This window comes from Geotrypetes seraphini, chromosome 13 (genome assembly GCF_902459505.1).
Source record: "Geotrypetes seraphini chromosome 13, aGeoSer1.1, whole genome shotgun sequence".
Classification (NCBI taxonomy): domain Eukaryota; kingdom Metazoa; phylum Chordata; class Amphibia; order Gymnophiona; family Dermophiidae; genus Geotrypetes; species Geotrypetes seraphini.
In genome coordinates this window covers 82,423,607-82,447,743 of record NC_047096.1, presented here as the reverse complement: position 1 = coordinate 82,447,743, position 24,137 = coordinate 82,423,607, and the positions used below count along the sequence as shown (strand labels likewise).

The 24,137-nt window shown below is 43.4% G+C and overlaps 1 protein-coding gene across 2 annotated transcripts in view; it reads right to left on the bottom strand.

Moving 5' to 3' along the window:
- DDX42 (DEAD-box helicase 42) overlaps positions 1–24,137 on the bottom strand; it is a 75,376-nt gene that overhangs the window by 32,020 nt on the left and 19,219 nt on the right. Inside the window, exons 5-7 of one of the 2 annotated variants that reach the window (XM_033918155.1) lie at positions 20,045–20,081; positions 7,421–7,573; positions 2,633–2,737 (exon numbers count right to left, since the gene is read on the bottom strand). In XM_033918155.1, the coding sequence (XP_033774046.1) occupies positions 2,633–2,737; positions 7,421–7,573; positions 20,045–20,081 (295 nt within the window). The remainder of the gene's footprint in view (positions 1–2,632; positions 2,738–7,420; positions 7,574–20,044; positions 20,082–24,137) is intronic. The other variant, XM_033918156.1, reaches the window with a different exon arrangement.

Below are 24,137 nucleotides of genomic sequence, written 5' to 3'. Positions count from 1 at the left end.
TAGGACATTAACTTTTTTGATCATTTTCAAATATAAAAATGTGGAAGGGACCATCTAGAAACAGAGACAAAGTGCAAAGTAATAAAATTTGCAGACGACACCAAACTATTTAGTGGAGTTGGGACTAAAGAGGACTGCGAGGAATTACAAAAAGGACCTGAATACGCTAGAAGAGTGGGTGATGAGATGGCAGATGGCTAATCCAGAATACTGCAGCCAAACTGATCTTCTCAAAACGCAAGTCTGACCATGCCTCCCCACTCCTTGCCAAACTTCATTGGCTCCCAATAATCTCCAGAATCCATTTCAAATGTTCCTGCCTGGCTTTCAAGATCATTCACGGAATCCTGCCTCCTCTTATTCCACTGTCTTTCAACTCCTCCAGTCCCGACTCCTCCAGAACTGCCCAAAGGCTTAAACTAGCCTTCCCCTCTCCACGCGGCATCCACTATTCAGGCAAACTGGGAAAATCCCTTCTCTTCAAAATCACAGGTCTTTGGAACGACCTCACCACCCCGCTGCGGAACCTGAGCTCCCTTCAGTTATTCCGCAAACAACTGAAAACCTGGCTTTTCAGCAAATTGTAGCTCTATCCTTTCCCCCTTTCTCTCCTCCCTTCTATACATAAGTTCATGTAATCCTTTTTCTTCTTCTCTACCCACTATTTTAAGTTCTTGTAAACCGTGTCGAGCTCCATTCTCATGGAGATGATGCGGTATATAAACTTAAGGTTTAGATTAGATTAGATTAGATGAAGTTTAGTGTAGAGAAATGTAAAGTCTTGCATGTAGGGAACAGAAACCCGAAGTACGGCTATACGATGGGAAGGCTGGTAATGGGTGAAAGTACCCAAGAAAAGGACTTGGGGGTAATAATGAACAACACAATGAAGCCGTCGGCACAGTGCGCAGCGGCCTCTAAGAAGGCAAATAGAATGCTGGGTATTATCAAAAAAGGCATTACAACAAGATCGAAAGAGGTCATTCTGCCATTGTATCGGGCAATGGTGCACCCGCATCTGGAGTACAGCGTCCAATATTGGTCGCCGTACCTTAAGAAGGATATGGCGATACTCGAGAGGGTTCAGAAAAGAGCGACGCGCTTGATAAGAGGTATGGAAAATCTTTCATATGCTGAAAGATTAGAGAAACTGGGGCTCTTTTCCCTGGAAAAGCGGAAGCTTAGAGGGGACATGATAGAGACATACAAGATCATGAAGGGCATAGAGAAAGTGGAGCGGGATAGATTCTTCAAACTTTCAGAAACTACAAGAACGAGAAGGCATACGGAAAAATTAAGAGCGGACAGATTCCGAACCAATGCTAGGAAGTTCTTCTTCACCCAAAAGGTGGTGAACACTTGGAATGCGCTTCCAGAGGGTGTGATAGGACAGGGTACAGTATCAGGGTTCAAGAAAGGATTGGATGAATTTCTGAAGAAAAAAAGGGATAGAAGGGAATAGATAGAGGATCACTATACAGGTCCTGGACCTGATGGGCCGCCGCGTGAGCGGACTGCTGGGCACTTCTTATGTTCTCCAGAAGGGGGAATTTAGATATGAGAGGGAAAGGAGTTGATGCATACTACTGACCTACTGTTGCTTACCCAAGCCAGCCTGGCCTCTGCTTTTCTGCAAAGAGTGGGAGATTCCTTAGAAAGGGCTGGACTGTGTGGACTTACTCATGGCACTGCAGGAAATGAGGGCCCCCTGTCTGTAGCTTTTTAACATATTTAACACAAAACCAGAAATTGAGAGCAGATAAGTCCCTCCTGACGCAAGCCAATCTGCCCAGTTGTTTTAAAAAAATTTATTTATATATCACTTATATCCTAAGTGGTTTACATTCAGGTACTTTATCATATTTCCCTATCTGTCCCGGTGGGCTCAAACTCTATCTAATAATAATAATAATAATAATAATAATTTTATTTCTTATATACCGCCAAAGCCATAGTAGTTTGAGGCGGTTTACAACGAAGAAGGGCTGGACAATCAGCAAAAATGGTACAATGTTACAGTCAGAGAAAATTAGGTGGCAGAGAAAAAAATGGTACAACAGAGAGAAAAAATGGTACAACAGAGAGAAAAAATGGTACAAACAGAAAGAAAGATGGGTACAATTATGGCAATAAAATGGTACAGGGAAGAAGGTCAGGACAATCTGCGTAAAGGACATAGAGAGATAGAAGGGGCCAGGGTGAGCATAGGGTCTTAGGGTATGAATCGGGTGAAAAGATTAGTTTTTAGTAGCTTCCTGAAGTTTAAGTAGGATGAAGTGCATGAGATGATGTGGGCCAGCCAGTTATTGTGATGACCTGCTTGGAAGGCAAGAGTTCTATTTAGATATCTATTTTAGATATCTAGTGTACCTGGGGCAATGAGGGGATTAAGTGACTTGCCCAGGGTCACAAGGAGCAGCGAGGGATTTGAACACACAACCTCAGGGAGCTAAGGCTGTAGCTCTAACCACTGCACCACACACTCCAGTTGTCCAGTACATCCTGGGGTTAGATGGTAAGGTGATTTTGCCCAAATCTGAGCTTTAACAATTTTACATAAACTAACTGAAAATAATTTTTAACCCACTGGCCAGACAATATACCATACCATTCTAAGTGGATTCCAACCTACCCGTAGGTTTAGCTTCTGTTGAAGGTCGATGATTTGCTGAGGGGTCAGACTGTTGATCTCCTCGTGTTCTTGATAGAAATTCTTCTCAAATGGTGGATACTCAATCTACCGGAAACATTACCTATCATCAGTATACATTAGAACATCCAATACTGACATACACCACCCAGACTTACAGACAAGGATATCCATTTCAAGCCCAAAGACAACAGGCCGCTAGTTTGGGAGTTATAGGGATAATGAATAGCACAAGGTTGGGAAAACATATTCTGAAATTATAGTCAGTCAGCAACAGAATAAAAATGCTCTTACTATGCAAATCTACTACATGTGATATCGTCTGTGATGCTTACAGACATATAACCCTTATTGCTATAATGCAAGAACTTGAAGAAAAGACTTACAACCAGTATAAACATTTTCCTTGTTGCAAAGTAGGAGTACCTTTTAAGGCCTTCCCTAATGACTAATAAACTATTTGTTCATATTTGGAGATTAGACAGATGTCTCATATAAGCAGAAGCAGCCTAGGGACTTGGGAGAAAGTAGCCTTCTAGTTAAACACAGTTTGCCTCTGCCTAGCCAGATACTAACCACAGTAATTATACTAAGGAGCTGAAAAATTAACCAGAAATGTATTGCACTGGGAATTACAACTTAAGTTTCTATTGAGACTATATATTTCACCCATGCGGGCATTTTGCATGGGAATCACGCAATCCCATGGCTGCCCCAAATGTGGTCAGGCCCAGGCCACCTTAGGCCACATGTTTTGGTCTTGTCCAGCTAAAGTGACCTTTTGGACTCGACTGGGACAATTTACATGGCCTTAGGGGGCAGGTGATGGACTCCTACCCAAAAAGCCCTGTTTGGCTTTTATATGATAGTTTCACCGTGCCCGTTTGATACTAAAACATCATTGCTTATAAATAAATTCAGCTATCTTATTCAATCTATCATTAAGGTTTTGGGAATAATACTGGACCAGGGCTTGACTATGAAGAACCAGGTAGACTCTTTTTGGTCAGAAAGGGTTTCTTTACTCTTTAGAAGCTTCGGTCCATTAGGGTGTATTTTGATCCAAACATTCAAAATATTGAAGGGAACAGACTTAGTAGAGAGAGACAGACTGTTCACCCTCTCCAAGGTAGGGAGAACGAGAGGACACTCTTTAAAGTTGGAAAGGGGATAGATTCCGTACAAACGTAAGGAAATTCTTCACCCAGAGAGTGGTAGAAACTGGAACGCTCTGCCGGAGTATGTTATAGGGGAAAACACCCTCTAGGGCAGGGGTAGGGAACTCCGGTCCTCGAGAGCCATATTCCAGTCGGGTTTTCAGGATTTCCCCAATGAATATGCATTGAAAGCAGTGCATGCAAATAGATCTCATGCATATTCATTGCGGAAATCCTGAAAACCCGACTAGAATTCGGCTCTCGAGGACTGGAGTTCCCTACCCCTGCTCTAGGGTTTCAAGACAAAGTTGGACAAGTTCATGCTAAACTGGCGAGACTGGACTCATTTGCAGCACTGATCTTGACCTTGGGGCCGCCGCGTGAGTGGACTGCTGGGCAGGATGGACCATTGGTCTGACCCAGCAGCGGCAATTCTTATGTTCTTAGAGTTTTGGTACAGTCTCTTATACTAAGCCAGCTTGATTACTGCAATATTGCCTATTTGGCAATTTCCCAGAAGAATATGCAACGATTGCGAATAGTACAAAATGTGGCGGTCAGGCTGATTTTTAGGTTGAAGAAATATGATCACATAACACCTTCCTATCGAGTACTGCATTGGCTGCCAATGGAGGTGTGGGTGAAGTTTAAGTTTGACTGCTTCTGTTTTAAGGCTTTGTTTGGTTTAGCTCCCAAATATATAATTGAGCTTTTCTCTTTTGCAACCAACAGACATAAGAGAAACTCACATCTGAATTTTGTTTTTTCGCCTGTTAGAGGATGTAAACTTCAAAATCTTTTTTCCTATCAAGCAGCGTTATGGGGTAAGGATTTAGAACAATTGCTTTTACTTACTGACACTTATGGGGAATTTAAGAAATATCTAAAAACATATCTGTTTTTGAAGTATTTAGGCAGCTAATTCATAAAAATTTTATTATGCACTATTTTGATCATTTTAGTGTCTCTAATTATTGTCTTTTAACTTTTTTAGTTCTATTCAACTTCTTTTAATTGTTTGTTTGTTTTTAACTATTGTAAACCGCATAGAACTTTACGGCCTTGCGGTATATAAACTGATTATTATTAAAGGCGTGTCAGCGTTTGCTGCTGGGTAAAAAGACAATCCTGTCTGGTTGGCTGTCCAGTGAGCCCCTAACCTACAGCCAGTGGAGAACGGCAATGATTGTACAAGCCTCCTTGGAACGCAGACGATTTGTGGACCTTGACTCTTGTGCGGCGAGCGCTTTCGTCTGATTTGGGAGCCCTTTTGGAGGGACCTTACACCACTTGCAAGAAGTTGTCTCTTGAATACGTGACCCATCTTTTGTTCAACTGTATTCTGTGCCTACTTTGGGTTGGGTTGGGGATTTGTTATTTGTGCTATTATACTAAGAAAAAGGTTGTACTTTGCAGCTGTTAGTATTTTTGAACTCTGTTCTAATAAATACATTTAAACATACTAAGGAGCAGAATTCAATAATCTCAAGGACAACAGAACAAACTGCCAGGGATTGTGGCTTCAGGAGGAATAGGACGCAGGAAGCTAATAAGTCAGGAAATGGAAGCTAATAAGTCAGGAAATGCCAGCTTTGAGTCAATCAGGAGGATGGCATAACATACAGAGAAATATGATAACAGTTGAAGAATATGTTGTTGTTAGGTGTTATCGACTCATGTTCAAGTCCTAGCAATTTGATGAATTGCGGATCTGAAAAGAAATCGTTTTGTGCTAGTCCTGAAAGGTCCTCCAGCGTCAACCCCATGGTTGTTTTCAACCTGTCTAGCCATCTGATTGCAGGTTGCCCTCTTCGTCTACTTCCTTTGATCTTCCCAAACATGATGTCCTTCTCCAGTGATCTCTCTCCTCCGATGGTGTGACCAAAATAAGACAGTCCTAACTTCATCATTTGGGCTTTGAGTAACATAGCTAGTTTGAAGGGGATCACAAACAGATCGGAGAAGGTTATCATGCCACTGTACCGGGCCAGGGTACGCCCCCACCTGGAATACTGCGTCCAGCACCATGATGAAGAAGCTAAAATGAAACTGCTGTCTTCAGTACCCCTCCGATGAATGCTCTGTCCAGTGCATAAGGTCATCGATACTGGAATCTATGTCCTACATTGATACCTAAGACTGAGCAGGTATCAATGGTGCCACAGGGTGTTGAGGAGTTGAAGACCTCAACGAGGATTTACACCCAAGAGGAGATATAACCTGCATAGGAGACATCAGAAGCGATGTGGAGTTAATCCTCGACAATGTATCCTGGAGAGGTACAACCGATGTAGACAAAAACTGCTACATGCAAGGCAATACCACATACAGGTTCCATAATCATTGATGCACAATGTAAGATCCACCTGGAGAAAGCAGTTGTTGTTCAATACCGATGGATCAATACCGATGCAGATCGATGTCTAAAGAGGAGGCTCTGTACTTCAACCAATAACCTGCACTGATGTTCATCAATGGTGCCACTTGTGTCGAAGCATGAGTGCCTGAAAAGGCGATGTGCTTCAAAAATGGCAACTTGTATCACCCAGAAAGCCATGCATCAAATGGGCTCAATGCTAGTATGCCACCAATGAAAATATGGAATAAACATTGGTATAGAAAGGCATGCATCAACTGAAGTCGATGCTAATATGCTACCGATGCAAGTAGATGGAGGCACCGATGTCTACCAGTACCGGTAAGTCCCAGTCACTGGAAGTCCGACTCCAGATCTATATGTCAAAAGAAAGAATCAAAAGAAGAAAAACTTTGACATTAATCAATAGTGTTTATGTTCTGGCAATCTACAGCCCTGGAGTCAGATACAGTCAAAGAGTAGAGTAGAAACAAGGCTGAAAATCCATCGATAATCACCGCAGGAAGTAAGGATGCAATTGTGAAGGCTGTTGAACTTCGAACGAAGTTTGTAGAAAGTCCAAAGTTACTTTTGCTTTTTTGTGTTTCTACTTTACTTATTTTTCAAAAGAAAAGAAAAGTATAGAGAGAACTTGAAAAAGGAACTCAATGGAGAAACAATAGATACGTCTTCTTCACTCTGCGGAAAACAAAAAACTGAGACCTTACGAGCTGGTGTTGGGCAGGAAGGCACGCGCATGTGCGGTGCGGGCAGTCTAAAAAGCTTGCTAAAGCTTAAAGTGATACTACACTTTTCACTGTCTGTACCGGGGCTTCGTGGATGACATCACCCATTTGTGAGAATATGCTGCCTGCTTATCTAAGGATAAAACCAGTTTACCTTCCATCTATATTTTGTTTTCTATCTTCTATTCAGGTTCTCTATTAATTTTTTAATATTATGGTTCAAAGGCCAATTTCTTTTAATATTGCAGCTTCCACTGCACACTCGGGTCTCATAATTAAAATAAAACACAAGAAGAACATTAGTTGGTTCATCCCCCATGTATTTCTTTTCACTGATACCAACTTTGTTCCCAAACGTTTCACAAATTTAAAAATGTGGAAACATCAGATGTATTCCTGAAGGCCTACCATACACAGAACTTTGATGCAACTAAGCCCAGTCAAAGTTTATTTCATAAGTTCTTCTGTTCTATTGAACCAAGCCTAAAAACTGCCATCACCCCAGCCCTACCTCTGAGTGATCGATGGGGGGGAGAGGATCAATGATTTTCTTTGAAGTTAATGCAACTGGATTCCCATCGCTGTCATATTCATAGATGTCTTCTTCTTCCTCTGGTATCACACCAGCAGTAGGATTTTCTGCCATGTATCGAAAATAAGCTTCCTGTAGCAAAACACAGCAATGAAAACTGCATACAAGCACTAAAGGAGTTGTATTTTTTAAAGAACAAGAATACCCTCTGAGGGATTTGTGCAACAAAGAATAGACCAATTATCACTGTGCACATAGCCACTTCAGTCAAACTCATCCTCATCTCTCTGATCTACAAGTTCAATCTGAAAAAGAAGCTGGAACTACAAAAGGCTCTTTTAAGGCTATGTGAAGATTCAATATGGACTGCTTGGCCTTACTTGCATAGGTGTATTTTATTCTTGACGTAGAAAAAACACCTTTTTTTAAAGGAATCAGATGCATCAATTCTTATGTACCAATGTTTAAAATAATGAAAACAGTGTGCAAAGAAAAAAGTGATACAATATGTAAAAATGAGAAAACCTACAGATGTGTGTCAAACTAAACAGAAAAAAGTACAAAGGCCAAAGCATGGAAAACAGGGTAAAAGGATCAGTGAGCTGATGCTTGAACATTTTCTACTACAACGAAAGATTAAGTGCTTATCTTTGCTAATCTTCTTTCTTGAAAATCCATGCTTTATTCCTGGACAAGTGGGTTATGCAACTATGGTCACCAGACAGCTTGCAGGAAGCCTCATTTACATAGGCTTCAGTCCCTGCCCTCTTACCTCAGAAATGCCTCCATGAATCCAGTTGGTCTAAAAGCAGACAGTCACTTGTAGAGGACACAGACAAAGGGAGGGGTACAAGGAAACTCCCCGACAAATAAGTCTAATCTGCTCATAACATGAAATATCTTAACAATCAGGTTAATAAACAGTATAAACCAGCAATCTAATTTTAAATGTTTCAAAAAAGACCTTTCTATTTCATGAATTTGTTACTGAAATAAACTGTGCTATCAGGAGAGACAGCCTGCACTAACGGAGGGGTATGCTAGAACAAAAGACCCCCAAAGCCAAGTGTTTGGATGATACTCTTAGAAAGGCTGGTCAGAAACCCAGAAATCCAGCTTACTCGTACTTGCTAAGGCAGATGATCGGTGAACTAGCAATTCCTAGGGCGGGTTCCATCTCTATTCCTGGACAAGTGGGACAGAGCAGTCCCTTAGAATCAGGGTGGGACTGATAGAAACATGATGGCAGATAAAGGCCAAATGGCCCATGAGCTTACTGCCAAAATAGAGGAACCACAAGATTGGCTGCCACATCGATCCTGTAAAACCTGGTGAAAGTATATAAAGAGGACCAAGTAGCAGACCTGCATATCTCCTCCAAAGGGATCGCTGAAGACTGACTCTGGTAGAATGAGCCCACACCAAAAGGGAAGGCTTCTTTCCAGCCGCAATGTAGGCAGAAGAATTAGCCACATGGTTCCAATTAGAAATAGTAGATTTTGAAGTTGGCCTGCCCTAGTACAAACAGAAGGTTGGAGACCCGAAACTCGTTTGTGACTTCCAGTTTCCGCAACACATCTAACAACCACAACACTGGGTCCAGTGCCCTCAAATCAGAGGGAGTAAAGGTAAGAAGAACCTCTTGGTTAATGTGGAAGCTAGAGAAAACTTTTGGAAGAAAAGAGGGAGCAGTGCACAGAAACACGCCGTAATCCGTAGAAAGGGGTACTGGCCAGAAGCTCAGAAACTCTGTGGGCTGAAGTAATGGCTACCAGGAAGACAGTCTTGACTGCTCTAAGGGCTAAGGTGGACAAGCCAGAGACCGTAAAGCCAGATTGAGATTCCAAGACGGACAAAGTAACTGTAACGGGGGCCAGAGCCTCAGTGCACCCCTCAAGAACTGAATGACAGCCAGATGCGCAGCCAAGGAGCCTTTCAGAAGCTGGGGGCCCTGGCAAGCTGGACCCGAAGAGAAGCCACAGCCAATCCCTTCACCAGTCCATCCTGAAGCAACTCCAGTATCAGATAGAGATGCCGAAAGCACAGATGGATCAACGTTTTTCTGGACACACCATGCTTGATACATCTTTAAGTTTTCACATAAGCTGCTACTGCTGACTTCTTTCTGCTGTGGAGAAGCGTGACAATCACGGCCAAAGTATAGCCACTGCAGACTAAGGTTGCATGCTCAATAGCCAGGCCATAAGACCATAGCAGACTGGCTCCTGACGCACAAGTGAATAAAGCCATGGGTCCGGATAAAACACAGAGTACTTAGGGAGTTGAGAGATGTCCTTGCAGAACTGTTAGCTACGCTCTTCAATCTTTCCCTGAGTACAGGAAGAGTCCCATTGGACTGGAAAACAGCACAAAAAAGGGATGCAAGACAGAGGCTGAAAATTACAGACCGGTAAGTCTCACATCGATAGTGTGTAAACTTATGGAAATGTTGATTAAACACAAATTAGATACGATCCTAAACGATGAAAGACTAAGGGATCCCCACCAACATGGATTTACAAAGGGAAGGTCCTGCCAATCCAATCTGATCAGTTTCTTTGACTGGGTAACGAAAAAGCTAGGTATGGGAGAGTCCCTGGATATCATGTACTTGGACTTTAGTAAGGCTTTTGACAGTCTCCCACACCATAGATTATTGAACAAGATGAGTTCGTTGGGATTAGGGGAAACATTGATGGCATGGGTTAAAGACTGGCTCAGCGGCAGACTTCTGAGGGTGGTGGTAAATGGTACTCCCTCCGAAACATCAGAAGTGATCAATGGAGTGCCGCAGGGCTCGGTCTTGGGTCCCATCCTATTTAATATCTTTGTACAGGACCTGCCTCACCGACTTCGAGGCAAAATTGCATTATTTGCCGACGACGATAAACTGTGCAACATAGTGGGCAAAAGCACAATGCCCGACAGTATGACGCAGGACCTACTCTTACTGGAAGAATGGTCTGCAACTTGGCAACTGAGTTTTAATGCCAAAAAATGTAAAGTTATGCACCTTGGTAGCAGAAATCCATGCAGTACTTACACTCTGAATGGTGAGACCCTAACAAGAACTGCTGCAGAACGCGACCTAGAAGTAATCATTAGTGAAGATATGAAGACTGCCAATCAAGTAGAGAAAGCTTCATCCAAGGCTAGGCAAATGTTGGGATGCATCCGAAGACGTTTTGTCAGCCGTAAGCCCGAAGTAGTAATGCCGTTGTACAGGTCCATGGTGAGACCTCATCTGGAATATTGTGTTCAATTTTGGAGGCCAAATTATCAAAAGGATGTGCTGAGATTGGAGTCGGTTCAGCGAATGGCCACCAGGATGGTCTCAGGACTCAAGGATCTCCCAAATGAGGAACGTTTAGGTAAGTTGCAGCTATACTCTCTCGAGGAACACAGAGCGAGGGGAGATATGATAGAGATGTTCAAATATGTAACTGGCCGTATTGAGGTAGAAGAAGATATATTTTTCCTTACAGGACCTACGGCAACAAGAGGGCATCCGTTCCAACTCAGGGGTGGGAGATTTCATAGCAACACTAGGAAGTATTTCTTCACTGAAAGGGTGGTTGATCGTTGGAATGATCTTCCACTTCAGGTAATTAAGGCAAGCAACGTGCTCGATTTTAAGAAAAAATGGGATAAGCATGTGGGTTCACTTCGTGGAAGTGCTTAGGGGGGAGGGTCCTTAGACTGGGCAGACTTGGGCCAGTGGCCCTTTTCTGCTGTCATATTCTATGTTTCTACAATCGGGTCCTGTGTGAGGAGATGAGGATGACAAGGAAGTCCGAGACCTTGATCCCGTTGCAGATGAACCATTACATTACATTACAGATTTCTATTCCGCTTGTGCCTTGCGGTTCTAAGCGGATTACAAATTAAGAGACTGGACAATTTCAGGAATATTACAGTACATAGAATCAGGAATGTATCAAGTTACAATTGTTAGTCTGGAAGTTTCCAGGAGAAATTTAGAGCTCATAGTAGATGAATAGTAGGTTGATGAAGAGAGTTGTACAATGTTTAGGTATAGTTATGGTGGGGTGATCGTGTGTGAACCAGGAGGCATATCACAGACACCTCAGCCAATCGCTAAGAGAATCACCCGACTCGTGTGCTGCGCTCCATCTCAATAGATGACTGATCATGGGCCATAGATGAAAGACAAAGAAGACCTTCCAGTGACCAAAGCTGTACCAGTGCATCCAAGCCTTTGCTGCCAGCTTCATGACAGCAGCTGAAAAAATGATTTGCCTTCTTATTTACCGCCAACGACATGAGATTGAATATGGAACGGCCGCAGCACTCCACTATGCAGTCAAATGCCCTCCAGTACAGAGATCACTCCCTGGGGTCCAGAGTCTGACAACTGAGATAATCCGCTTGGATATTTTCCACCCTGGTCAAGTGTGCCACTGAGCGCCACAAGGTAGATTTCCACCTACCTGAAGAGAAGCTGGGTCTTCATGCTCAGAGAGGCACTCCTGGTGCCCCTGGTGATTGATGTAAGCCACAGCTATGGCGTTGTCCGAGAAGATGCACACGGCTTGATTCCGGAGACAACGCTGGAATTGAAGGAGAACCAGACGAATCGCCCGAAGCTCTAGGTGATGGATCACCCATTTCCTCTCAGAAGGGGACCACTGGCCTTGAACTAGACTGTCCAGACAAACAGCACTCCTAACTTTGATCAGGATCACCCACTCGGAGATCCGTAGGGGAAGCCCCCTGGACAAGGAGAGGTGATGCTACCACCAGGTTAGACTGTTCCGAGCCTCCGTTAGTAAGGGTAGACAGGCATGCAGACTCCAGCGGAAGATTAGCGCAACCTGCAGAGGGTGCAACGTTGCCACCATGGATCCCAAGACCTGAAGATACTGCCAGGCTGTTGGGGCCGAAGTGGCCAGAAAAGCTCTGATTAGCTGGCGGAGCTTCACTCGTCGGGCAGCGGGCAGGAACACCTTGTTCATACCCATGTGTAAAAAATTTGTTATACTGCCTAATCATACTTCTACTTTAAATAAAAAAAGGAATTAATAAAAATTGTACAAATGCAATATTACAAACATCAGTACTAGCGAGGTAGCAATGAGATAGTAATGAGACAAATAATTTAACATAGACTAAACTGAGACAAAAGGAAAAGGAAAAGAACTACAATATTATAAATTTAAAGGTAGAAAAAAGGGGGAAGAACAAGAGGGAGTTAAAAACATAGGGTCTTGAAAGAAGAGAGCTGGATGGCTCCTTATCGATGGCTGGCGCTGGAAGCCACCAAACCTTTGTGTGACTGAAGGAGAACGCTGCCCTGATGAGCCCCCATAGTACTTATGGGAACGTCTGAAGGAGTGAAAGCTAGAGCGCTCCAATCTTCTGGGGAGGGGGTCAAGGCCTATTATCCAGCAAGAACTTAGATTTACGATCCTGCACACTAGCCCTAAGGTTGTCCAAATCTTTGTCAAACAGGCAATCTGTTCGGGGTCACTTAAAGAAGACAAATCATTGGACCACTGATGGATCCACAACATCCTATGCGCCGAATAGAGTAGGCCGACAGCTTGCCAAACACTTTGAACATGTCATACAAGGCATCTGCCAAGTAATCCACACCTGAAATCAGAAAGGCAAGATCCTGGATCATGATAATGTCAGGATGATGGCAGAGCTTCAAATGACAAACTCTGGCCACAAAGGAAGAAGCCACCGCTGCCTTCAACTTGACAGCTACTGAGTCAAATAGGCACTTGAGGACAAAGTCCACTCTGCAGTCCATTGCTGGGGAGAGAAGTAACTTCCACCACCAAAGAATCGACTTTTGGGGACGCAAAATGATGACTAAAGGCATCTGCTATTCGATAGAGCATGGGCATGGCTCTGGTGCATTTCAAAGGACCCTCAGAAACCTTCCAAATGTCCGATTGATCAGGGAAGGTGGCAGACTGTGGTTTTTCGATACTCATAAGAGACCATGCTGCAGAAGCAGACTTATCAACCTCTAACTTCAACTCCTGGAAGGACCCAGAGATCAAATCAATCAGGTTCATGGGTTTAATCTCTGCACCATAGAATCCGGATCCTGGAGATCCGCGAGCGTTGCAATATACCCCGCAGTAGTAGTGCCAGCCTGCATGAGTAAAGGCATTGTTAGTGTATCCAGGTTACCCAAGGGATCCTCTGGCGCCACAGCCTGGGACACCTCGGAGACTGAGCTTTACAACTGTGGCCTGGAAAGGGGGGAACCCTAATAGCCAGAGTGGATGCCTGAGGAGATGCAGAAGGTACCTTTTTCTTCTCCAAATAAGCTTGATACATCATGTTAATTAATTCTGGGGAAAACCCATTGTTCAGGGCGAAAGCCAGAACCTGAGGATCCTCTTAGAACTTTTGAAGGACTTGTGAACTTTGTGACAGGGAGAGACCTGTCATGTTGGAAGAAACCCTGCAGTGCTCTAAAACTATCCCTAAACCTGATCCTAGAAGCAGGCAGGTTAGGGAAACTGCCCTGCAGAATTTATTCCCAGTGAAAGGCAGCCCAAAAGTGACCCAATGATACTTGCCTAGTTCTAGGGTAGGGCATGCTAAAGGCAAAGAACTACAAGTACCAGCATGCACCAGGCCGGTGATAGCAAAACCCACAAAGGGATTAGCTCCTGCAATCAGCTCTGTTGGGGACAGGGCTAGTCAGCAGGGAAGCTATCCAGGCTCATTAGCAAAGCACCAGAAAACCACAGGTGTTTCTAGAGACTAGAGAAAAGGCTGTGGTCTCTAGGCCAGAGAAGCAGCCAGCCTGAACCCATGGAAAGATGCAGTCAGGGGTCAGAAGCCAAAGGTCAGAAACCAGAGACCAGCATTTCCCACAGGAAACGGGGAGAAAATCTCAGGTCTGAATCTTGTCAGCATTCTTCTGAAGGTAATACTGTTTTGGATGTAGAAATGCCAGAAGAAACATATACAAGTGATTATGAAATGGAACCGGTAGAATCCTGTTTGTCTGAAGCCATGATTATTGAATAAAAGCTTGAGGAAATAATATACTGTTTCTGGGAAGGTGGAATTGCATCACAAACCCTAATAGCAGAAGGGTGTAGAATCCCTGCTTCTGATTAAGTGAACAGAAGAGTTGGATTAACTGGCTAAGCGGCAGACTTCAGAGAGTAATGGTAAACGGTATTCCTTCAAAAACGTCGAGAGTGACCAGTGGAGTACCGCAGGGCTCGGTCCTGGGCCCGATGCTATTCAATATCTTTGTAAGGGATCTGACTCAAGTACTTCGAGGCAAAATTACATTATTTGCCAACGACGCTAAACTATGCAACACTGTGGGCAGGGCAACAGAACCTGACAGCGCAAACAGGCCGAGCACTATGGAACAGGACCTGCTTTTATTGGAACAATGGTCCAGTGCTTGGCAACTAAACTTTAATGCCAAAAAATGTAAAGTAATACACCTTGGGAGCGGAAATCCATGCAGAACATACACCTTGAAAGGGGAAAACTTAACAAGAACTACTGCAGAAAGGGACCTGGGTGTTCTCATCAGGGAAGATATGAAGGCTGCCAATCAGATGGAGAAAGCTTCAGCAAGGCCAGACAAATGCTGGGTTGCATCAGGAGCTTTATCAGCCAAAAGCCTGAAGTCATACTACTGCTATACAGAGCCATGGTAAGACCTCATCTGGAGTACTGTGTTCAGTTTTGGAGGCCACATTATCAAAAGGATGTGAAGAGGATGGAGTCGATCCAGAGAATGGCTACTAGAATGGTATCAGGACTTAATGACATCCCATATAAAGAACGTCTGACCAGGCTGCGCTTATATTCTCTAGAGAAGCGTAAAGAGGGGGACATGATAGAAACATTCAAATACATCACGGGACGCATTGAGGTGGAGGAAGAAATCTTTTCTTAAAGGGTCCCACGGCGACAAGAGGGCATCCGTTGAAACTCAAGGGGGGAAGATTTCATGGTGACACCAGGAAGTACTTCTTCACCGAGCGGGTGATTGATCAATGGAATAGTCTTCCACGCCAGGTGGTCGAGGCCAGTAGTGTGCTCGACTTCAAGAAACGATGGGACAAACAGGTAGGGATACCACAGTTATGCTTAGAAGATGGATACCCCAGGGAGGGAGGGTTAGTCTTAGTGGGCAGACTTGTTGGGCCGACGACCCTTATCTGCCGTCATTTTCTATGTTTCTAACTGTGCCCTGAAATTGCACAAACACAGAAATACTGTGAAAGAACCGGGCTAAGCAGTCCCAGGCCTTTGATACTGAAAGTTTGGTCTTTTGTTTTTGTAATAAGGACTGGCAGAGCATAGCCAGTTGAAAGCACGTTTGGTGAAAATTGCCAGATTGTGAACTGTACAACTGTGGAGCCTGGTTGGGCTAACAAGCTGTTTAGTCATCAGAGCAAGTTTGTATTTTGTTTTTCCTTCACCAAAATATAAGCCAGAAAATAAAGACATAATAATTCACACTAAAAACCTTTGCTGGATCTTTTTTATTTGATGCAGACACCCCTCTACCCTCCATGAATCATTCAACCGCTCGGCTGAGGCTTGAATGACTCAGGTCAGGACTCTGGCTAATCCTGTCCAGGTCTTACCCAGTCACAGCTTGGACAATGAATTGTGGCTATGCATCGCTGAGGCTGCAAGGTCGCTATCTGTGGGGGGCCCCTTTGGACTTCATAGTGTGCCCTTGGCCAGTTAGTGGCAGAACCCCCTTCAGAGGTTGAGGTGTGATAAAATTTCACCTCCCTCCCATGCTGCAGCATATGAGGAACACGGCTGTTCACCAGATACAAAAGACTCAAAGGCTTCACCACTCAAAAATGATCAATTTAAAGTTTATCTCTATTGCATAATCATATAGACCAGTGGTTCCCAAACCTGTCCTGGGGACCCCCAGCCAGTCAGGTTTTCAAGATATCCCTAATGAATATGCATGAGAGAGATTTGCATACCTGTCACTTCCATTATATGCAAATCTCTCTCATGCATATTCATTAGGGATATCTTGAAAACCTGACTGGCTGGGGGTCCCCCAGGACAGGTTTGGGAACCACTGATATAGACAACTACTTTAAATAAGTTATTTTTAAACCTCAGCGGTGTAACTGTGTGTATAACAAACTCCACACACAGATTAGCAACACCAACCTCTTCATCGGTCTACTATTCTTTTTTTCATTTAAAGTGCTAGTGCTTAATAGTGTATTTAGATTTTTTTCAGTTTTAAATAAATACTCATCTCATAAACACGGCTAGGGGTACATGTTATCGGCAATCTAGAGGGGGATTTCCTTGAAACAGCCTGTGGCGAAACATAGTCCTAAAGGAATATGTACCCCTAGCCGTGTTTATGAGATGAGTATTTATTTATTTATTTAAAACTGAAAAAATCTAAATACACTATTAAGCACTAGCACTTTAAATGAAAAAAGAATAGTAGACCGATGAAGAGGTTGGTGTTGCTAATCTGTTTGTGGAGTTTGCTTTACACACAGTTACACCGCTGAGGTCTAAAAATAACTTATTTAAGGTAGTTGTCTATATGATTATGCTTGCCAGATAGCCATCCACTGCAAACAGGGCATGAATTCAAAGAATCCTGCCCTGGGGAGTCCATCTGAGTGGTTTTCTTGCAAAAACAAAGCTTGAAGAGACCAAAAATAACTTTTACTTAAATTGAAAAAAATCCAAGATGGCCACCGCAGGTGCTATTAACAACAACAACAAAAAAAAAAGCCCAGGAACCCACAGAACATGGCAGTTGTGGGATTGTATGAGGGTAGGGCTTACTCCCAAACTGTCCAAAATTCACTTTTGGAGATCCCCCAAAATCACCAAAAACAGGCTGTCAGCTCTGTACTCACTGTGCCATGAGGTGCTGGAAACTGCAAGGAAGGAAGCTGAAACAGCTTACAGGGAGATCTTCTGCCTCAACTAGCATGCAAATTGGATTGTTTGCATGCTAGCTGGTCTTCTGACTGCACTACTGGCCTGATACCAATGGCCGGAGACCTCCACTTCCATCAGACCCTGTGCGGACGTGACCTACTGGAGGGACACAATTAGAGAATGACACAGTGGTTGTTACCCCCCAGTGACAAAGAAAAAAAGGTCACTGCGAGTATGGGGACAAGGCCATTCACCGCCCCGTGAAGCAGTGAATGGTCTTGCCTCTGCAGTTAAAGGGGTGAGCACGTGCAGTGAACGAGCATGTGGCCCGGCAGACCCCTCTCTCCCGCCGGCCGTACATGTCCCTCCCTCCCTTCCCCTTCCCTTCTCTTCATGGCAAACTGGCGATTTCTATAAGGCTATGCCTTGTATTGCAGCCGGAGTGTTGAAGTCGTGTCGCGTGTGGCTGCTGGAAAAGTCTCCTCTGATGCAACTTCCTGTTTCTGGCTGCATCGGAGGAGACTTCAAGGTTCTGGCTGCAATACAAGGCATAGCCATATAGAAATCGCCAGTTCGCCATGAAGAGAAGGTAAGGGGAAGAGAGGGAGCGAGATGCACGGCTGGCCGGCGGGAGGGAGCTGCTGGACCACGTGAAGGGTGCTGGGGGTGGGGAACTGGGGAAGAAAGAGTGAGGAGAAAACGCTGAGAACTGGGGAAGAGAGAGTGGGGAGAAGACGCTGAAGGGAAATGGGGAACAGAGAGTGGGGAGAAGACGCTGAAGGGAAATGGGGAACAGAGAGTGGGGAGAAGACGCTGAAGGAAAATGGGGAACAGAGAGTGGGGAGAAGACGCTGAAAGGAAATGGGGAAAAGAGTGGGGAGAAGACGCTGAATGGAATGGGGAAGAGAGAGTGGGGAGAAGACGCTGGAAGGGAAGAAGACAGAGATGCCAGACTATGGGGGAGTGGAGGGAAGAAGATGGGTGCCAGACCAATTGGGGGGGTGAAGTGAGAGGCACAGTAACAGAGCAAATGGATGGCGCAGAGAGAAGACAGACAGTGGATGGAAGGAATTGAATTAGAAGATGAGGAAAGCAGAAACCAGACAACAAAGGTAGAAAAAAAAATTATATTTATTTATTTTCTTTTTTTTGCTTTAGGATAAAGTAGTATATTAGTTGTGTTGATAAAAATTTATAAACAAAGCCCTGCCATCTGAACATCTCTTTCTCTAGTTCAGCAGCCAGAACTTTGATTTATAAGGAAGGAATAAGCTAAATATTGCAGTACTGAGGCTTGTATGGATGCTGCAGGGATGGGGGTGGTGAAGGGGACAGCGGGGCAGAGACGGGACGGTAAAGAGGATGGCGGGGGGCGGTAAAGGGGATGGTGGGGGACGGGGCAGTGAAGGGGATGGTGGTCCGGGGAAGGGGCAGTGATGGGGACAGATGTTTTCCCCGTGTCATTCTCTAGACATAGTCTGCTCCGATCCCAGGCGCACCTCCCCAGAGCCACATAGCCTGCACTCAGACCCACTAGTGGATTAACCTAGGGTGAGCAAGCTCCCAAGGAAATGGTCCCCGAACCCCGATCTGAAAGTGCAGGCAGTCCAGAGGGTGCACTGGTAAGCAGCCAACCTTCCGGAAACAGACTTTCCGCAAAGTCTGCGATCTGTGCGAAACCCCTGCAACACAAGGGCATGAATTGTGATCAAAAGACTAAGTTTAAAGAACAAAAATAAACCTGAGCAGAAGAGACTAGCTCCTACTGTCCGGCTTGCAGGAATGCAACTAGATTTCTGGGGACACTCCTGAGGTAAGAGGGGAGGGACTGAAAAGACTGTCTGGCAACCATAGTTGCATAACCCACTTTGTCCAAGAACAGAATGGGATTGTACAATAATTACCTAGTTCTAAAGAAATCACTTCCAGGCCAAACACTTTAGTTAAGTGGCTTCCCTCCTTTTCCGTAGGCAGAGAGCAATAAGACAAGATGACAATGCTAATTCCCTCACCTAACAAATCAATCTGCATAAAATCAGACCAAGGTTTCTCTGTACTTAATTCTTGCATTTGGCACAGCTTCTGCTCAGCTGCTGAAAAATTAGCCATCTACAAGCGAGTGCCATGGAAAAACAGCTGCAACAGTGTAATACAATCAAATTCCAACTTTTTTTTTTTTTTAAGATATCCAATCTCTTTTCGCATCTGTAGAAATTTTATTGCTAGTAATACTTTGTCTTGTAGTTTGGTTTGGTTTTAGCAGTTTTTATCTGAATACACATGACAGATAAAACATTACTCTTTGGACACATACTGAAGGGAAGCACACCATGCTATAGATTGCCGCATCAGCTGATGTCAAAACTGAATAAATTTGATTGCAAACTGATTTTGCATTTGTTTTACAATACACACACTGACCCCCCTTCTGAAGCCAGCAGCACAGTGCTTTCCAAGCTGAAGTCACTGGTTTGCAGCAACTGCCAACAACAGAACAGAGAAGCAGGAAGCGCAGCATCCCAGTCAAACTCTGCACCTTGCTAAACATTTATCTCCAATTTGTGTAAGTCCTAGTAATTATTAGTTAAGGTTTGGCATTCAGTGTGATTACGCACCAGCTTTCATTGTTTCTTCCCACTAAAATGGCATCTAGGAGGCTTAAAGAAAAAATAGAAATACAGCAGGCAAACTCACTTGATCATCTTCCTCTTCAATGTCATCTCGAATACCCCTGGAAAAAAAAGCGGAGAAACAAACTTCCCTGCAAATGTTCCACAGAACCATCACCATATCAGCACTAGTGACAACAAGCAGCAAGAAAACACACGGTAAATATATTCAGTGCACAACACATGTGAACTCTTATTTCTCAGATTAAGGAAGGAGGGCAGTGGACCCCCTCTCAGAATCACACTGCTGTCACCAAGTGCACTCACAAAATTGGTATGGTCAAAATTCTTGAGATGCAGCAAGCGTGGATTCCCAGCAGGCATCTCTGCTTGCTCATCATGGGCTACATTTTGTTGGTCAGTTCAGAGAATGATTTTGGAGGATACATCTGGGATTCCCATGCAATGAATAAACTATTATATAAATTACAGGAGTCAGCTTCAAACTTCCCAGCCGTTTCGTGCACAAGTACATACAGTACTGTATTATGAGTGGAAACAGCAAAGTTGCAACTTGTCTTCAGTTTGATTTGGAAAAGTGAATAATGAAAATTTTAAGAAATGGTAACTTGTCTATGGTACAGCAAAACAGCATTCACAACCTCCAGGAGTCCTATTTTTCATGCAACAGTGACACCTAGTAGACATACAGGGTGCTTACATACTAAGTTCTGGAGGGAGACCCTTATCCATTAACTTCAACCAGGGTCTGGAGCTACAATGGCTGAGTTAGGGGTGGAGCGGAAATGAATTCTCATGCTGCTGCAGCTCCAATAAAGGCAGATTCTGACTGATCTAGAAGTCCTATGGAAACCTAGGAAACTGCTAGGTCAAAAAATAAAAATGGAGTTACATTGGTTTACTGAAGCTTCTCTGAGGCTCAATTGAAAGGTTTCTGGCCTAATCAAGAAAACAACATTTTTTTTTTTTGGGGGGGGAGGGGAGAATGAAATCTATCTTCAATGGTCTTTTTTTAAATCAATATATTTGCTCCTACTTTTTACCAGACCTTTCATATCTTCAGTAAAATATAAAACATCTGAACAGGAAAAAATAGTATCTATAACCAGAGAAAATTTCTTCTCAGCAAGCCATTTTTTCAGGTTTAGACACAGAAAAGTCACGGTGAGTGAGGAATTAATTCAAACCACAATTCATGCAATTTCGCCCATCGCAATGGTTGATGTGTGAGCCGGTGTACTGTCCTGGTGGAAAATAACTTTCTTCTTGGCCAAATGAGGATGTTTCATCTCGATTTTCACGCTTAGAAGTTGTAATAAGCCAGCATAGTATTTGCCATTAATGGGTTTTCCCTTTTCCAGAGAGTCAAAAAAAATTATCCCATGGACATCCCAAAAGATTGTCACCATCACTTTCCCAACAGGCGGAGCCGTTTTTGCTTTTTTCGGAGTCATTCAATCTGTTGTTGTCCATTGTTTTATACGAGATGAACCCATGTCTCATCCACAGTCACAAGATGCTGCAAAAAGTCATTCTCATTGTGCTCAAGACACAATGTCCAATCAAACTCATTTTTGGTTGACAGCAAACATGGCACCAATCATGCACTCAACTTCCTCATGCCTAAATATTCATATGGTTTGGTTTATTTATTTATATCCCGCACTTACCTAGGGCGGGTTACAAACTTACATACAAAAATACATAATTACAAACAAGATCGACAATAAATATACCCACAAAACAGCATAAATACAAATAATAAAATACATAGGCGACCAGCACCTTACTGTTATCATCTCTTCCTCATTAACCACACAGTCTCATGCCCTGTATTTCATCAAGATGCCGTTTAAGCATTCTTTTAAAATTCTGTGTGTTCTGTTGCCGACAAATGTCCTCAGGGAGATTGTTCCATTCCCTAGGCCCTCCTCAACATTATTAGCCTCAGCTCTTTTACAGATGGAATTTGCAGCTCTAATTGTTCTGCAGATCGAAGTAGACGAGACAGAACATGTGTCAGAATGCTCTCAAGCTGTTTAGGAGCCAAGTGGTGCAAGCACATATAAATGGTTAGTAATAGCTTAAAGCTGAAGTGGCTGGCTGCATTATCACCTCAACTAAATCCTTCTAAAGGAATGACCAGACGTGCATTGTATATTCCAAAACAGACAAAAATAGTAGCAGTATTAGCATACCAGAAAGAAACTTGTATTATCAGTCTGGAAATACAGTGGAGAGATTATAGAGACAGAGGCCAGCACATTTCTGAATATATGTGAAGCTCTGAAAAAGCATGAAGTTATATACAGGGTTTTATTCTTTGTCCTGCGAAACACACCTCCAGCTCTGTTCATGTACCGTCCCTAGAGGTGCAAATATGGCGCCTCTTTATCCCACCCCCACGCTTCTATCCTCCACGGAGGTGCCCATAACAGGAATATTTCTCAAACTTTCTTTTCTTCACATGGGTACGTCAGTCCCCTTTTTGGGACATATCAGCTCCTGGATTCCTGTGGCCATATATGGAGTGCTCTGCTGAGTTGCACTTTCACAGCACTGTTGGTATCCTTGGAAATGTCTTCGCAGCAAAGAATCGAAACTTAAGCACTCACTGGGACATACAGTTAGAATCTGGTTAGTAATAGCTTAAAGCGAATCCTATCCATCAACTTCAACCAATACAAACTCACATAATATTCTGTCACATGTTCCCATCTCCCCAACCTAAACAGAGTTCTGATCACTGAATTTTGGGAGTACAGTAATCAAGAACCGAAAAAACAATTGTCTGCAGGATTATTTTAAACAAATGGGCTGACAAACAAGGTCTAAGTCCATTTACCAGATGTCTTACTGCTATCTGTAGTTTGGTACTCCTGGGTGTACCGATATCGGCACTGTGTGCGCTCCAGGTAGCCCAAAATTCAGTGATCAGAACTCTGTTTAGGTTGGGGAGACGGGAACACGTGACAAAATATTATGTGAATTTGCATTGGTTGAAGTTTTCTGGACTGCGGGGAGCATGAGGTAACAACTCCCAGCCATATTCACATAGTTTTTCAATGACAAGCGTTGTCGTGAAGAATGAGTGGCTCAGCCAAGAGCAATTGAGGTTGGGTTTTGTGCATTTTTCTCTGCATTTTTTGTCAAAAAAATCACAATAATACACTGCTATGACACTTCTGTGATGATGATGCCTTCATGATCATAAGCAAAAATCACTTCTTTGACTTTTGATTGAGATTGTCGAAATTTTTTTGGTCGTGGGGAAAATGGAGCTCTCCACTCATTGGACTGCGATTTCAGCTCGGCTCAATGTCTCAGACTCAAGTTTCATCAATAGCAACAATGCGTCCACCAAACTTCAACCTTTTTCCAAAGCTGAAACAACCTATGCATGAACATCATTTTGCATCTCTGGAAGAGCTTTCTTCCGCTGTTAGCTGAGCCATTCGGCAAATGAACAAAAACGGTGTCTTGGATGGAATAATGAAGCTTCCTGGAGGTTGGGACTTCATCATTGCAAAGCAGGGTAACTATATTGAAGGATTATAAAGAAATACTTGAAAAACAAAACAAAACATGTAAATAAATAAAAAATAGTGTGCATAATTTATTAAATGAATTTCGTAGATTGTAGTTTGTATTTGTTGCACCTGTTTTTACATAAAGTGAACATATGCACCCATGTGCTTTCCTTGTTTAGACACTCTTATAAAAATACCGTCTCCAATATAAATGATTACACTAACTACAATATCATGGGTTATCAAATCCATTAGCATTCTTTTCAATTCACAGATGTGAATGGACATTGAATTAGTATCACACACAGATTTTTTGTGATCCTGAGCATTAAATGGTATATTTTTATACACGCCTCCCTCAATATTTGTGGGGGTTAGGGACAGAGCCAGCTCGCGAATATTGAAAATTCATGAATAAATTTTGGGCTGACTCTAACCCACTCCCTTTCTCCCAGTATCCCGGACCTTACCTGGTGGTCTAGCGGTCTTTTGTGGCAGGAGCGATCTTCCTATGCACCTGCCCCGTGCAGATCACTCATCCAAAATGGCTGTCGTGAGTTCCTGTAGTCATAAGAAGTTGCCTCCACTGGGTCAAACCAGAGGTCCATTGCACCCAGCAGTCCACTC